The sequence below is a fragment of the Lotus japonicus genome, chromosome 6 (assembly GCF_012489685.1).
Source record: "Lotus japonicus ecotype B-129 chromosome 6, LjGifu_v1.2".
Taxonomy (NCBI): Eukaryota; Viridiplantae; Streptophyta; class Magnoliopsida; order Fabales; family Fabaceae; genus Lotus; species Lotus japonicus.
This window is the reverse complement of record NC_080046.1, coordinates 32,705,109-32,722,823: the sequence shown is the minus strand read 5'-3', so window position 1 is coordinate 32,722,823 and position 17,715 is coordinate 32,705,109. Positions and strand designations below refer to the sequence as shown.

At 32.4% G+C, this 17,715-nt stretch overlaps 2 protein-coding genes across 2 annotated transcripts; one reads left to right on the top strand and one right to left on the bottom strand.

Moving 5' to 3' along the window:
* Window positions 1–1,027: 1,027 nt before the first annotated feature.
* Window positions 1,028–3,351, bottom strand: LOC130725220 (UDP-glycosyltransferase 79B3-like). The gene is made up of 2 exons (XM_057576468.1): window positions 2,760–3,351; window positions 1,028–2,065 (listed from the first exon to the last, which is right to left on the bottom strand). Exons 1-2 carry the CDS (start codon window positions 3,349–3,351, stop codon window positions 1,266–1,268), a joined length of 1,392 nt encoding a protein of 463 aa, XP_057432451.1. The 3' UTR covers window positions 1,028–1,265.
* A 4,027-nt stretch (window positions 3,352–7,378) lies between these two features.
* LOC130726047 (amino acid transporter AVT1I-like) lies at window positions 7,379–13,276 on the top strand. Its single transcript, XM_057577262.1, has 3 exons — window positions 7,379–7,645; window positions 11,589–12,196; window positions 12,602–13,276. The coding sequence occupies exons 1-3, from the start codon at window positions 7,474–7,476 to the stop codon at window positions 13,118–13,120; spliced, it is 1,299 nt and encodes a 432-aa protein (XP_057433245.1). The 5' UTR covers window positions 7,379–7,473; the 3' UTR covers window positions 13,121–13,276.
* Window positions 13,277–17,715: the final 4,439 nt, after the last annotated feature.

The following is a 17,715-nucleotide window of genomic DNA, read 5'->3' as shown; positions in this document are numbered from 1 at the left end:
TTTTCTCTCTATAAAGTAAGGAAAAATCTATTTTTAATTTATAAAATCCAAAATAATTTAATTCATAATTTTTATCTCCATAATCACGAAAATAACACTAATTATAATTATTTTTATCAAATACACTCATCTAATAATATTATGATCATGCATTATTATTTCAAAATCAAAACACCACTCAAGACAACCATGAGTCAAAGTCAACCAAACAAGTCAACATAACACAAAAGTCAACATTCTTCTAATTATTATAAATAATAATTAATTACTAAAATATAGGATCTTACACAACGCACCGGTGTTATATCTTTTTTTCTTGGTACATGCGCCGGTGTTATATCTAATTTTAGGAGTATGAGAAGTATATATGTTTGAGTATTGTAAGTTATTTTTGGACGACATCACACTTACAATTAATCATACTATACTCATCCCAACCTAAAACTAATTTTTGGGTCTGTAATTACCAATTCATTAAACTCTGTCTATGCGGATGCAGATCTGGCTCTATGCTCGGATAAATGAGGAACTTTATATTAGGTTTGTGATGATCAATGTAAAACTTGTTTCTTTTTTCTATCAAAAAACTACCCTTCTTGCAAATCATGTAAATACACCAGTACAAACATGTATTGGAACTTTGGATTAATTATGTTTATGAAATACCCTATCAATCAATTTAGTTTATAAAAAATAATACAAGAGAAATATTGACTTTTGTTAATCCAAAGTGCACAAGATTAGTGGAGCACCAACCTAGTAACTTCTAGTTCTAACACAAGCTTAACAAACTTATAACCAACACCGAAAAACTAACGAATCTAATAATAACTAAATAATAGACTTAACTAAATGCAAAGAACTTAGATGATAGAATCATAACAATGCACAATGCTCAAGATCAATATCAGAACATCAGTTGAGCAAACTCTAATAAACAAAAGCTTATGCAAAAACATAACTAACATGGTGGGGCTTTTGCCCCCTTTATTTTTAAGAGACCAAAAGAGTTTATTAATAATTAATGGAAAAGTACGATCCTTCAAAGATGAGACGAAGCAAAAGAACTCACAGAACCTTGCCACGGAAAAGCAACCAACAACCAAACCACAAGAAAATCCCCAAAATTCCTAAAAGGCTCAAAGCCAAGACAACCCAAACCCAACAACAAGAGGCCCAAAAGCCACATAATCGACAAATTGGCCCCCTTTATTATAAAAAAACACATAACTAACAAACAAACTTAAAGTTTAATATTGTATCTATCACTTTGGAAGCTTTTGAAGATCCTGGATAAATTTATCAATGTAGCCATTCATCAGCGTTGGATCCCCCAACAATTCCTTAAATTTGGCATGGTTGTCCTTCAGCCTAGCAGGCAAATCACTTCCTTCATCCATCACAGACTTAATAGCTTTGCAGAAGCTTTCTTTTGTGATTAAATCCCTCCAATTCCCTCCTCTTTCCACAGAAACTGCTACTTCCATCTCCTCAACAAGTAGCTTGGCATTCAATGCTTGGTCCGCAAGGAAAGGAACTAGCACTATCTGTTTATCACTAAGCAAAGATTCCCACATAGAACCGAATCCGCAGTGACTCACAAAGCACCCGACTGACGGGTGCTTCAAAATCAATGGTTGTTGAACCCAATCCCTAGAAACAACTCCTCTTCCCTTCACCCTCTCTTCAAAACCTTCCGGTATTGCCTCATCCACAGATACACAACCTAATGGGGTCTTCAAGGCGATGAAAAAAGGAAATCCTGAAAGCTCAAATCCTAGCAATAGCTCTTGGAATTGTTCTTTTTTCAAGTTTACTTGGGACCCAAATGCACAGAATACGACGGACCTTGGCTCAAACCCATCGAGCCACTTAGCCCAATGTGCTTCTAACTCTCCCTTATAAGTCTCCTCAGGCAACACAGGCCCCGTCAAAAGCACCGGTTTCTGATATTGTTCAGCAATGTAGTCACAGAAGATACCTTCGGTCTCCCTGGTGGTTCGGATGGCTATGGCATCACTTTGTTTCAACGCCATTGTGAGGCGGTCATGAAAGGTCATGTTACCTGTAATAAAACCTAAACTTTTGAGATAACTAGTTTATAACATAGTATTAAAGTTCTATTACCAAGTGATCAAGCACACGGTAGGAAGAGGTCTATCTAAAGGATGCTTGACAATGTGATTTTAATTTCTTAGTTCGGCTCCTCCAAAGGTTTTATAATTATTTTATTATTTTATCGAGTTTAATTATTATGTACTAACTGTGTAAAAATGTTTTACAATTTAATTAGAATTCATCAATTTGTCATATCATAATTAAATTTAAATTTTAAAAATTTAAAAAATGAAAATGGAGAAATGCAATTGGATGCATATGTAAAACTATTTACACTGCATATAAAGTAAAGGGCATTGCTCCAATACCCTTGAAAATACTAGGGATTGATACATTTCAGTTTATTATTTAGACTATGAAGGATTGAGTTGCAAATTTTAAAAAAAGTTATAAAAGAAATCAAGGAAAATCAAAGCAAAAGGGATGGAACCCCTCCATTTTAAGTGGTTTCCAAAGAACTTGCATAAATTAAATCCTTATTTTATTTTGGCCCCAAAGAAAAAATTATGGATACGGTCAAGATGGTATGTGGGCATGCGAATTGTTCATGCTTTAAGTCCAAGTGGGATCTTGAGTAATGAGTGTGTTAGAAATATAATTACTCATGTACATAACTCAAATTTTTTTGGAATAATTAGTACCTTCTCCGAATGATATTTGTATGTAATCCATTGGTAGGGCTTCAGGACCGAGAAGCACAACTTTTGAAGAAGGGTACCCAGCTGGTAGTTGGCCCAACTCCTCCAACGTCATGAGTCTGTCCCTAGGAACATTCTTAGCAGGCACGAACTTTATAGCAATGCTGGCTGCACACATTACATGGTAGAAAATAGTTTTGATACCAAACTTGTTTGCTATTTCAGGTATCCAATGTGCATGATCAAAGAACAAAAAGTCGGGTTTGATTTTGCTCAGTGCTAGCTCCACTTGGTCAGAGGTCTTGTCCATTGCTATTTGAAGGAGATTGTTGATACCAATGGGAATCTCAGAGGCAGTCTCAATGCCAAGAGGAAGACCATCAACGTGTGGAACGGTGAGGGTGTGGAAGGTGATGAGGTGTGGGTAAAAATTCATGTGTTGCAGTTCAAGCAGTGCTTTTTGGGGTAGGAAAAAAGAGACTTTGTGACCTCTTTTGGCAAACTCGTTTGAGAGATGAAGAAATGGGGTCATGTGACCGGTGGCAAACCATGGAAGCATGGCTATGTGAAGCTGTGAGGTGTGTGATACAGTCATTTTGTTTAGAAGCAATTGCTCTCTTTTTTTCTTTTCGGAATACAAGATCTCAAGGTTGGTTTTTATAAGACATTTTAGCAATAAATAAGAGTAAATGTGAGAAATATAATATAATATAATATAATATAATATAATATAATATAATATAATATAATATAATATAATATAATATAATATAATATAGTATCAATTATCAAATATATATATATATATATTATAAATGAGGCTTGAGATTTTATACTAAATATATAAGAAAAAAAAAGTCCAAATGACCAAAGTAATTGACCAAATTATGAATTAATTATCACATTTGCCTAAGGTTATAGTTATGAAATATTGCTAAAATAAATTTTTTGAAATATTATAATTTTTTTATTGTCATTTTAGATAAATATTTTATCTAGTATGTCAGTACAATGGACTTGACCTTTATACTAATAAAAATATTAATGAGGTATTAATAAATTCTTATGTTATTCATTATATTAGCAATTGACTTGAAATTTATCAAATGCTATATTTAATATACTAATATATAAATATTGTAAAGAAAGATAAGAACATACATAAATATCTATAGAAGTAATATTGAATTGAAAAATTATTAATTAAATAATAAATTTAATATAATAATATATCAACATTTAAAGGAAATATAATATATATGTGTATATATCAATATTAATTCCAATATATATATAAGTAAAAGTAAAATTGACTTGACCAACATTATTAATAATAATAACATTTTATTAAATTCATTATATTAATTACAAATTGTATAAAATTTCAGTTTCTCATATTTAAAAATAATTATTAATATTATTAAAAATTAATTATTAATGACATAGTAAAATGGACTTGAACGAATATTAAATCATATATTTAACATATAAATATTATAAATGAATATAATAAGTACATTTGACTTGAAAATTTATTAAATGCTACATTTAATATACTAATATATAAATATTGAAAATTAATATAGAAAATTAATATCATAGATATATATATATATATATATATATATAAAAGTAAAATTGGCATGACCTTCACATTAGTAAAAATATCAGTAAGTTATTAATAAATTTTTATATAATTAAACTATATTAATTCTTATTTTCAAAAAAAAACTATATTAATTCTTAATTGTAAAAAAAATAAATTCTCTTTAATATTATTAATGAAAATTTGAGAAAAAAAATTAAAAATAATGATGATAATACTAAGTAAAAGTAAAATTGACTTGATATTCACATTAATAATAAAATTTGTTAGTGGCCTTTTATATTATTCATTATATTAATTATAAATTGTAAACATTTTCAATTTTTCATATTAATTAAAACATGGGGAAATATTTTAAATATTAATAATAACTAAAATTGATTTGATATTTTCATTAATATAATAAAAAAATTAATTATTATTAATATTATATAGTTATAACTAAACTAGAATAGTTTTTATATAATGTTAAAAAATTAAAATTTACTTAAAATGTTCATTAATAACACTATTTATTAATTATTAATAATTTGTTTTATAGTTATAACTAAACTATAATAATTTTTATATAATGTTAAAAAATATTATCAATATTTTCCGATATATCAAAAAAAAAATTATCAATAAATCTGTGAAATGCTCGAGTATTATATCTAGTTTAAAAGAGAAGAGGATTTATGAAAGAGTTTTCTCTCCCATTGGGAGAGGATTTATATGACACAGTATTTTTAGCCAATTCCATCTATTGATATGATAGTTTCTATGATCGGCATCAGAGCAAATTCCGTCTATTTTCCACTCAGATCAAAACTTATGAAAAACTTATCTTCCACTCAAAATCCTTCCTTGCCACTTCCTTCCCTTCGTATTCCATAGAGATAAACACAACATTAGGTTGTGAGTACTCATATTGCTTTTAGTGCATATTATAAATTGTAAATAATGGGTTTAATTTCTTTGCACCGCTAGTGTAATCATACTATGTCCAACTTACAATTTAGGAGCGGATACATTTCTTTATAGTTTTAAACAAAATAAGGGGTTGTCTAAATGACCCATGCTAAAATTTGGGTTAAATAACCCATGAACTAGGTGGACCAATCATATTTAAGATAAATTAGTTGAATTTTTTATATTTTATTTATTAATTTATTAATTTATTTATGATTAAATATGTTTTTGCCCCTAACTTATAAACATGAATCTAAATTGGTAGCTGAAAAAAAATGCAAAGGCTTTAGTCCTTGAATTTTATTTTGATCTAAAATGGTTTCATGTGGATTTTTCATATGTATTTTAGTCCCTCTAAAATTACTTTTATCAAATTGAATCATCTTCCCCACATAATTATTTCAAAACCTAGAAATCCATATCTCCATCCCAAAACTCAGAAATTCATCTCAGAAACTTAGAAACCCCTCCCTCCATCTTCTTCATCTTCAAAAACCCAGATTTTCCCTTCATCTTCCTCCTCCTCCCTCTCCCACCCAAAACCAGCATCACCACCCAAACCCCCACCCAGATCCACCACTACCGAATACACCCCCTCCCCCCTCACCTAACACCACCACCAACCTCCGTTTTCGAAGACCATGGAAGCACCCTCTAAGCTATCATTCACCCGTGGATCTCCCTAGGAAGGGATTTTTTTTGGACCTGATTATTGTATTAAACCTTCCGTACTCTTAATTGATTTGCTTTGTACTGAGTGATTCTATATGGATGGTGCGGGCTTGTGAGAACTGGCAGCAAGTATGATTGTGGCTGGCTTGGGTTTTAACCTTGTATAGAATTGGAATTAGCAGGGATGATGTATACAGTTTTAATACTCCATATTTATTATACACATATATACATTTGATGATAAAAAAAAACTCTTAATAATTGATTTGCTGGAAAAATGATTTCTCCCTCTTTTAATTCATTGTAGAAATCGGAATGGTTTAATATGTGTTTTTAAATAATGAATTGTTTTACTTCACTTTTTATTGCATCGAAAAAAAAAAATGAGAAGACTATTGAGGGAGTATTATTATGTAAAGTGGCAGTGATATGATAGCTATGCTAGTGGGGTACATGGTTTGATGGAAGAGGAAGGAGGTTGAAGAAAATGAAGAAAAATTCCTAGGTATTCAAGATAGAAGGGTTTCTAAGATGAATTTTTGAGTTTTGGAATGAAGATATGAATTTCTAGGTTTTGAAATAATTATGAAAGGAGAATGATTTAATTTGATGGGATTTTTTAGGAGGGATTGATGAAATAGATGTGAAAAATCCACATGAAACCATTTTAGATCAAATAAAATTTCAAGTACTAAAGCCTTTGCATTTTTTTTTCAAGTACCATTTTAGATTCATGAATATAAAGTAGGGACAAAAACATATTTAACCATAAATAAATTAATAAATAAAATATATAAAAAATCAATCAATTTATCTTAAATGTGATTGGTCCATCTAGACCATGGGTTACTAAACCCAAATTTTAGCATGAGTCATTTAGACAACCCCACAAAGTAAACATATATTTCCAATGTGGCGAAAATAAAATAAATGCATGTGTGTAAACCAAATTTATACCAGACAATGGATCAACTTTTTTCATAAATAATTTTGGCTTACTTGCAGTATTTGTGAGACCTATTTTGCAACATAGGAGTTGAAGGTTCTTTTCTCCTCTCCACACAATAGTAGAATTTATTTTAAATTTTCACATAGGATGTTTACATTTCCGTCAATTAGGCCCATAATCTTCCTTAATTTATTATAGTATTTACCGGTCAAAACTTTTATCGGGCCCGCCATTTCATGGTCGCCTGTGCATCTTCTGGTTCTTATCATGTGTTTGCTCCGTGTAGTTTTCTTCTTCTTCTTCTTCGTATTTTCTTCCTTTTATTTTCCCGTTTTGAACCAACACAAATGTGACATGTTCCAACTCATCATGACAATGCTAATAATCACTTAAAATCTTAGTTGGTTCACACCAAATTTTATCTAAAGATGTGGAAGCCACGTGCGTGTGCGCCACCACTTACATAAGGATAGTGCCAATCACGTGGAGAGTCTGAAAAGAAGGATATACCAATTTTTTTTTTCTTCATTCTCTTATAGATGGCTGCTGAGAAAGGTGCTAGATTTTCCTCCATTAGCATACCTCTTCTAGGTGATGAAAAAGTTCAACAAGTGAATGATTCAAATGGAGATTTGGTAGCCAAAACTGGTGATCATGTGGGTAATGCCTCCTTATTCAAGACTTGCTTCCATCTTGTTAATGCCATCTCAGGTTCTTTTCTTTCCCTCTCTTTCTTATTGTCTATAATCAATCAATAAAGAGCACTAGCTATGGCTCTTTTTTCTGGTATCTTTTTAAGATACTTGTTGAACTTTATTTCCTATTTGCCTTCAACAACGTAACTACTGCTGATTGAACGTCTAGCTCATTTTTGCACTATTTGCTCTACTAGTTAAGTTAAACATGAATTGAAGAAGTAAAGATTTATTACATCAGATATACTAGCAGCACATTCTTTTAAACAGTCTCTTTAACTAACACACTTCTTATAGCATCTCCAATACAAGGTTCTTAGTTCTTATTTTTGAGTTAACAACTAAGAACTAAGAACTTTACCATTGGAGGTGCTGACATTGAGCTCTTAGTTCTTAAAAATAAGAACTCAGTTCTTATATTAAAAGTATTACTTTTTGAGTTCTTAACTTAAAATATTAATTATTTCTCTCTCATTCAAATTATTTTATTACTTTATGAGTTTTATTTTTTACTTTATGAAAATAAAAAGTATAAATAATATGGTTGGTGAGACCAAATGAATAGTGGTAAGAACTAAGAACTAAGAACTCATGGTTGGAGCAAAATTGCTTGAGAGTTGCTTAAGCACATGTGGCAATACGGGGCCACATAAATAGTGCTAAGAACTAAGAAATAAAAAATAGCATTGGAAATGCTCTGACTGATTTATATGAGAAACGTGTTGAATTTTTCGCAAATAAACTAATATATATATATATATATATATATATATATATATATATATATATATTGCATCAAAAGTGTTAGCAGGGGCGGAGCCAGAATATAATTGTGGGGGTGACTAAAGACCAAATGATATGTTGCTTAAAAAAAATTCAAATTTCCACATGTATAACATATTTGTAGCAAGCTTGGCAATATTAAAGGAAAACCAAAGAGTATTCTCAATGATGAAATAATTTGTAGCAAATATTGGTTTGAAGTACCTTATACTTCTTTTCATTATACTTAATTTTAATTAACTTTTTAATAATGGTGGCTAATTATTGTAAACTGAATTACTATTAGCAATTTAAAAATAAGTATCATATATTTAGTGTTGCAACATGAGTCCAAGGTGGGACGGTGAAAAACTCAAAAAATAAATAAAAATATGTATGAAGTCTCCACCCTTAGATTTGAATAAAAGAGTAGTTTTTATTGAGATTTGATGAAAATAAGAATTGAACACATTTATATAATGGAATTACATAAAAAAAATAAGTACATGACACATGAATCCCATATTTACGATGAAACAAAACAAGCACTGTTATCATCTTCTTATTTTTAATTAAATAATTAATAGTTTACATAGTAATTAGTTATTATTATTATCTTTCTTTTTTTTTTTTTTTTTTTTTTTTTACCTACCAAAAAATATTTCTTAAAGAATAGGGATGGAACAGCACCAGGCCGTAAGGCCCTGAGACAAAAAGGGCTAATAGCCCAAATCTCAAATTGACCAATTCTTATAATAATATTTTAATATAGAAGCAAAAGAAATAGTAAAAATAAAACCTAAAAGAAAGATGGGGAGAAGTTGGGCGCCGCCTAGCAGAGAAAGAACTCATAGAAGGGGTTGGTCTCACACTCTCACTTACAGATATATACAAAACATGACCAGGGTTGTTATATTTTTATATCATATCAGTAATTCTCATAACAAAATCAGATTCTGGTTGTCCCTGTTTTCTCTTCTGCGTTCAGCGTTCTGCACTGTCCTTGGCAAGTGCTGCGCTGCTTTGCTTCTGCCCTTTCCTCTTCTGTGTTCTGCTTAACTCTTGTGCCTCAATTTTTTCTGCTTGATAAATTCTAAAAAGCCAGGGGTGACTAAGCAGGGGGAAGTCACCCCTGTGCCTCCGCCACTGAGTGTTAGAGAATATCTTTAAAAGTGTTTCTCTTGAAAGCATTTCTCTTATTACATTAAATTCAATGTGAACTCAGTGCACACTTAAAAAGTGATTGGAAATGTTTTTGCAAACACACAATTAGGGAGTTTAAAAATAGGCTTAATCGCACTTTTGGTCCCCCACGAAAGTGATATGTGCCATTGGGATCCCTAAACTTTAAAAATCCCATTTTACATCCCGACGTTAACCTCCGTTAACACTTTTGGTCCCTTAGCAATTTTCCATCAAAAAACTAACGGTTTTAGGGACAAAAATGTAATTGAACCAACAAATTAATTAAAAAAAAATCAGAAAGCACTTGATCTTCATCTTCTTCCTCTACCATCTTCATCATCTTCAAACACAAAAGTGAGATTGACACAAATGACAAAACCTATTCTCTTATATCACTTCCTCCCCCTCAACCATCACTCCTCCTCCTACTTCCTCACCCACCACCACCTGAAACCCACAAAATAGAGAACAAACCCAGGAATATATTTTTTTTCCCAGACTTCATCAACACACTTTAGATAACTAGAAACTTATCAAAACTCAGATTTGGAAAACAAAACAATTCACCAATTAGAAGCAAAAAGATACGGTACCAATTAATTACCATAAGTGCAATACAGGATATGGGACCAATTAGAGATTGACTCTAACATTTAAATGAAGAAATTGGAAAATATATGGATGCCCCTGTAGCTTATGTGTGTCACGTATTCATCTTCCACGGTTGTAACAACACACAATTCTAGATCTGTGGGGTTGAGTGACGAAGATGAGTTTTGAGGGATTGATAAAAATAACCCCAAATCGCCTTACGAAAACTACCCATGTCCCCACGGAAGCAAGGTCACCTCCTTCAACTGGTTTCTGCGGGGGAAATCCACCATCCTCACCTCCAATCTTAGGGTCAGTGTGTGACTGTGTTTATGGATCTAAATGTCTCTTTTATTTTTTGAGTGTGTGATATGAAGATGAGGATAAGGAGATGAAGATGTTTGCGAGATAAAAAAGATGATTAAGCTTATTTTAATTTTTTAGATTTTAATTTTCTGGGTTTTCAGATTTTGAATTCTGGGATTCCTGGGTTTCTAGATTGGAGAAGATGAAGAGCTGATGAAGATTTTATGGTTTGCTTTTTTATTATTTTTAATTAATTTTTTATCAATTAAAATATTATTAAAAAAGACAGGTCAGCAAAAACCGTTTGTTTTTGGATGAAAAAGTAAGAAATGACCAAAAGTGTTAACAGAGGTTAACATCAAGGATGCAAAATGGGATTTTTAAAGTTTAGGGATCTGGATGGCACATATCGCTTTCGTGGGAGACCAAAAGTGCGATTAAGCCTTAAAAATATGATTGAAGTCAAGTCCAATTATGTTCAGAAAGATGTGTGAAAAATTCACCTTTTGGGATTTTTATGCCTAGGAAAAACTATTGAGTTAAGTTTAATTTATTCTTCTTAAACTATTTTTATATTACTACATCACGGTCCTCCATATATATGTGCTTTTGGTTTTGTCTTTACTCTTTTTTTATAAGGGATTTTGTCTTTACTCATTTGTGTCTACTCGTGCGTAATATTCCATTATATCCAAATAATGACTGATATTCTGTTAAATGTTTCCATGACTTTAGAGATAAAGATATTACTCATATGTGTCATTACTCATTATCATATACAAGAAGTAGCCTTTAATTTTTTGTTACAAAATGAAGTAGCTTTTCAAATAGTCATTATTGATTTATGGCTTTTAAATACTCTCATCTCTAATTATAAGACACTTTAGAGACATACTTAATTTATATTTATTATACTTTTGTTATTTTAAAATTTTAATTACGACTAATAATTAATGTTTTTCCACACTTTTCAATATATTAATTAAAGGTAAATGTGAAAGATTGTATTAACTTTTTTAAAATCAATACATGGACTAATTTCATTACATGTTTTCTTACTCATTTGTGTCTACTCGTGTGTAATATTCCTAAAGTGTATGCTGCTCTGGTTTCAGGAGTTGGTATTGTATCCATACCTTATGCACTGGCTTCTGGGGGATGGTTAAGTCTGTTGCTTCTATTACTAATTGCCATTGCTTGCTGTTACACTGGTACATTGGTCAAAAGATGCATGGACATGGATCCTGAGATCAAGACCTTTTCTGACATAGGTCAACATGCATTTGGAGACATAGGGAGACTATTGGTATCAATCACCATGAACTCTGAGCTCTACCTAGCTGTTACAGGTTTTCTGATTTTAGAAGGGGACAATCTGAACAAACTAGTACCAAACTTGCAACTTGAAATTGCAGGGTTAACAATTGGTGGCACAGCAATTTTTACCATAATTGCTGCCCTTATTATTTTGCCTACTGTTTTGTTGGAGGACATGAGCGTGTTATCTTATATCTCTGTTAGTGGGGCTTTGGCTTCCACCATCTTTCTCTTGTCTCTGTTGTGGAATGGAGCAATTGATGGAACAGGATTTCATGGAAAGGGAACACTTCTCAGATGGAGTGGAATACCTTCTGCTGTTAGTCTTTATGCCTTTTGTTACAGTGCGCATCCCATCCTTCCCACCCTCTACAATTCTATGAGGAACAAAAGTCATTTCTCTAGTGTAAGTATAAAGCCAGTTTGGTAATTTTATATGATTTATTAAAACATGGATTTACACAGTTGATCTATATATGCCATGTAGATTTAAACTTGAATTTGAATGGTGCATCATTGTGCATCATTATATGTAATTCATTGTAGGACATTATGACATTTTTTATCCATGTAACCAATAGCAGCATGTTTAATTTGGTTATATGGTGGGAAGCTCCATAATCACTTATGAGTTATCACTGCATTTGAAAGAACTTAATGCAGTGGTTGGATATGTTTATTACCTGTAGGCTGTTTTAATGTTATTTTCAGAAGCTGATATCAGCTTATTGACAGATGTTTACTCCAGGAAATGCTCCATGATATGACTTGTCAAAAGTAAATGATGGTTTAAATTTCTCTGTTTTGGCAGGTCCTGTTTATATGCTTCCTAGCATGCACTCTTAATTATGCAGCAGCAGCTATTTTGGGCTACTTAATGTTCGGAGAAGAGGTTGAATCACAGGTGACTCTGAACCTCCAAGCAGGAAAGCTGAGTGCACGTGTGGCCATATACACTACCTTGGTCAATCCCATAACCAAATATGCATTGATGCTCACTCCAATCATAAATGCCATAAAAAACAAGCTTTCATGCCATCACAACAACAGAAGGCTCGCACATGTTCTTATCAGCACCTCTTTGCTATTAAGCTCTCTTATTGTAGCTGTGGCCATTCCCTTATTTGGTTACCTCATGTCACTGGTTGGAGCATTACTAAGTGTCACTGCTTCAATTTTAGTGCCATCAGTGTGCTACTTGAAGATTTCAGGAGCTTACATGAGATTTGGGTCTGAAATGATCATCAACTATGCAATCATAGTAATGGGGTTTACTATTGCTACTGTAGGTACTTACAGATCTGTAGTAGATATAATTCAGAATTTGTAAGTGTTTGTGGAAACAACATTGAGTTTCAAAATATAGGCTGCTACAATAGGAACTTTTTGGCCTATAATGTGTTAATTTATTTCTTTGTACCTGAATTGTATGTTTGAAGATCACGTTAACATTTTAAATTGTGAGGTAAGTTTTTTGAAGATATCAGATATGGTGTCATTTTAACATGTTTAGCAGACTATTTAGTTATAACAAAATGGTATTTCCCGGGTGTTGATACATACATGTTTAGCAGATATCACGTCCATCCCCCATTCTGGATTTTAGAATCTGGTAACGAAAAATACAACTACATGAATTTAAATTCAGGTGACAGTTAAATGCAGTATGAATGCAGTATGACAACTCCTTGAGGAATCATTTTAGACAAGGTTAAAATAAAGTCTCTTTCATTGACCCCAATCTTTACAGATCATTTTTTGTGAGGTTAAGATCAAGTCATTGTGATATGGTATGACAACCTCTGTCTTTATTGGGAAATCATCTTGACAAAAGTTAAGATCAAGTCTAACTTTATTGATCCCAATCTTAACCGATTTGGTCCGCATGAATCATCTTTAGACAAGGTTAAGACCAGGTCTGTGATTCATCATTTCATCTTCAAGCTTTACAGAAAAGCGTATGACGAGTTTATGGCAAATTCTCTGTAATATGGATCGAGATTCTTCATCTTGTCTTCCTTTGGAGATGATCTTTTGACAAGTTTAAGACTTAGTCTTTCATAATAGATCCCAATCTTTTTTTTTTGTGAAAGTAGATCCCAATCTTTAGTACTGACCATCTTAGACAAGGTTAAGACTAAGTCTTTGTGATTTTGTCTTTGCTCAGAAATCATCTTTGACAACGGTAAGACCATGTCTTTTGTGGTTACCCTGCAATCATTATACGGAAAATAAGTAACAAGAGAATCTCAAATTTAATTGGAAAATAAGCTCTACAGAGATTATATTTTTACAAATATACTCAGTTATAGTATCTTTAAGGTTTTCAACAATCCAAAATATTGGGATACGCTTTTCATCAAGGGGCTCCAAAGCATAAGCCTCTTTATCACTTGACTAAATATTTGATAAGGGACTTCCCAATTTGCAGCAAGCTTTCTTTTCCTTGAGTTCTTCCCTCAATATTGTATTTTTAAAGGACAAATCCTCAAATTAAACTTCCTTAAAATCACCTTTGAGTTATATATATCTTGCCATCATTCTTTACTTAAGAGTCATCTCCTTCATGCGGGCATTTTCTTGGACCTTGTTCATAAAATCAAGTAGTTCTTCTAAAATTTCAATAGCATTATCTTTCTCATAATAGTCTGTGCTCACAAGTTTAGTACACATATCTCGACCAGAATCATTGCTTCTACAATGTAAGTATGTCTAAATAGGGTTGTCGAGTAGTCAAGTGGGGAGTCGTCATAAAAATATGAAAAAGGGAGCAATGCGGGACTAGAGGTGGTAAAACATGTTTGACCCGACGCGTCAATATTCTTAAACTGCAAATAAGAAACATTGAGTTAGAGTTTTAAGCCCACTCACTCTGTCCCCCCGGCATAACCCGCAAAAGAAACAAGTTGGGGTGGGCGGGATGGGGCGGATTGACCTAACTAATTCACTTATAAGTTTTTTATTTTAACGTTTTTACTTATTTTTAAGTTATTTTTCATACTGTTTAGTAAACCCATTATGTGGGCAAAGCCACCACGTTAACCGCTTCGCCACTTCGTTAAGTAGGTCATCCTGCCAACTTGTTTGTATGAGAGATTCACATTTCATACTTCTTTTTTTACCATTTCATTTTCTAATGGGTTTGCCAATCCACAAACCCACCTCAAAGCAGAAGTGGATTGCAATGTTCCGTCTCGTTCCATCTTAAGTAGATTGGTGGTGCGGATGGATGAGCGACCCATTTTACCAGATTTGCCAACTTACATGGGAAAGACTCCCCCCGTGCCCATAATAAGGCTGGAATTGAACATATTTCTATCTTTATTCTGCCTAGATATTTGAAAGAAACAAAACTCCCGGAACATATACGGGGACATGTGGCGTGTGTTGAGTTTGGTATATATGGAGATGATTCTTCTTTATTTTATTTTAGGGTACTAAGTAAGGTATGGAGATGATTAAGTGTCGCACTCGGAACAGGTTGCATACCTTTTTCTTCTAAAACAAGGAGGTTGCCTTGTCTTTTTTCTGATGAAGGAATCCAACCCATTATTAGGTCCAGTTTTAGGTCATGAGAGCATCATCACATCACTCCATTGAAATTAAATTTATAACTCTGCACCTACGTACAAAGATTCAGGATCAACTTGTTGTTGTACACGACTTCACGTTGACTAAAAGCATACAAACTACACATACGGATGGGCCAATATGATTTCTCTAAATATTTCCGTGGTGATTGCATGCTTACTCTAATTAAGAAATATCTATTTGAGAAAAAAAAAATGTCGAAAGAGGGTTACTACTAAATTACACTACAAGAAAAATGTTCATTATTCAAAAGTCATTTGTAACGATGAAAAATCATCAGTAATAATACATAATTACTGATAGTCAAAAAGCCATGTGGCTAGAGTGACCTTGTTGGTAATTACCGACGGTTTTCAGTTACTTAGCAACAGTTTTTTTCGTCGGTTACTTACCAAAGACTATTTCTGTCAGTAGTTTACCCACAATTATTTTCGGCAATAGTTAAATATATACTGACGATCATGTGTGCAAAAAAACTCATTTTCGTGCGGATAAAATGTTTTTTTCATGAAAGTTTCATTCATAAAAATAACATTCTAATGATCAGCAGCAAAATGTAGATTACGGACTGCGTCAACCGTACACTATTAACTTATTTTTGGCTTAATTGCACTTTTGATCCACCAACTTTGGCCTTCCTGCGAAAATCGTCCTCAAACTTCAAAATTAGCAAAAAAACGACCCTGAAATTTACACCTGGTTGCAAAATTGGTTTTCGTTAAATTTCGTCTAAAATCTAACTAAAAGTGATGACATGTCATTTCTAAATTAATTTTAACTGAAAAGAATATTTTTTTAATTAAATAACATTTAGTCAGTTGCATTTTTAGTCCCCCACTCTGTAACACCCAATTTTCCGTTATTAGGTTATTTACTATTTTATTTTAATTATTATTATGTTATATGGTAACTTGATAGTTTATGTGATTTAATTAGATGACAAGGTGATTATGTGATTTAATTAGATGATAAAGTGATTAAGTGATTTTATTAGATAATTAAGTTATTATGTGATATATGGAGTGAGTAATTTCTTTAATTTGTATTTGAGTGAGATAAGATTAAATTAGATAAGGTTGTTGGGTTTAGGTGATATATGGAGTGGAGCCCACTAGTAATACTAGTTTAGGGTTAGGAGTGAAATAAATAGAAAAAAGAAAGAAAGAGAAATCAGAATTAGAAGAGCATAGCAGAAGAAAAGAAGCGTGAAAGAGAGAAGGGGAGAAAAGAGAAGAAAAACCTAGACTTTGATCTTCAAGAGGTAAGGGTTTGAATTCATGTTCTTTGGATTGGTATGATAATGGATAATGATAGAAAGCCTGATTTAGGAACCCTAGGATGCAGTTTTTTCTAAACTGAAGGTGGATAGTTTATTGGTGGTTATCTGTCTGGAGTGGACGCGGTGATACCGTTAAGGATAACAACTTTGGTACCAAAGGCATTTGCACGGGTCTCACTTGAGTCATATGTGTTAGGGAGTTGTTGATGCTAATTGATGATAATTGTGATATTTTTTTAGATTTGATGTTGTGGTAATTGGAGACAATAATATTTGCTTACTTGATGCTATGAATTATGGAGTATTGTCATAACTGTGAGATTGGTTGATTATATTAAATTACATAATTTATTATTTGTTAGTAAAGTGTGAAGAATTTATGTGGAACATAGATAAGCTTTTACATTATTTATTATTATACTTATCCATATGATATGAGTTCTCACCATTCTTTTGGAATGATGTTTTATGCGACATCGCTCAGGTACCAAGTATAGTGGAGCTTCTCGCGGGGGTTAGTTGGAGGAGCTAGTCTTTCATTTATGGTTTAGTTAGGGGAGTCATGCTCTGTTATGTAACACCGGGAAAAACGTTTAGTTTTGTACCTTGATGTTAAGAGTTATTTTATGAACTCTCTTTGGATTATTATGTTTTATCTCGGAGTCGAAATAAATCCGATGTGCTATGTGTAAGACCAAGGTTTGGTATGTAGTACAACTCTATGTCTTGATGATTACATGTTAACTATTGTGTATGAACAATTATGGTACTCTAACATTGTTTTCTGAGTGTTTAAATGACAGGCTCTGACTCTGATCAATACTCACAATTATCAGAAGCATTTAGCCCAAAGAGTGACCAACGCAACGCTTTCGCACTCACTATGTTCTGATTGAACAGTAGTATATGCTTCAGAAGTTCTGAAGATGATAAGCTCTGATGTGGATTCATATCACTTAAAGTTTAGAAGACCAGAAGCTCTGAAGGTCCAGAGGCTCTATAGGTCTAGAGGCTCTGAAGGTCCAGAAGCTCTGAAGGTCCAGAAGCTAAGAAGT

Coding starts and splice junctions, on each gene's coding strand:
- LOC130725220 (XM_057576468.1), bottom strand. CDS start 3,351: ATGACTGTATCACACACCTCACAGCTTCACATAGCCATGCTTCCATGG. Junction 2,066..2,759: donor ACAAATATCATTCGGAGAAG/GTACTAATTATT, acceptor GTTTTATTACAG/GTAACATGACCTTTCATGAC.
- LOC130726047 (XM_057577262.1), top strand. CDS start 7,474: ATGGCTGCTGAGAAAGGTGCTAGATTTTCCTCCATTAGCATACCTCTT. Junction 7,646..11,588: donor TCTTGTTAATGCCATCTCAG/GTTCTTTTCTTT, acceptor CTCTGGTTTCAG/GAGTTGGTATTGTATCCATA. Junction 12,197..12,601: donor ACAAAAGTCATTTCTCTAGT/GTAAGTATAAAG, acceptor CTGTTTTGGCAG/GTCCTGTTTATATGCTTCCT.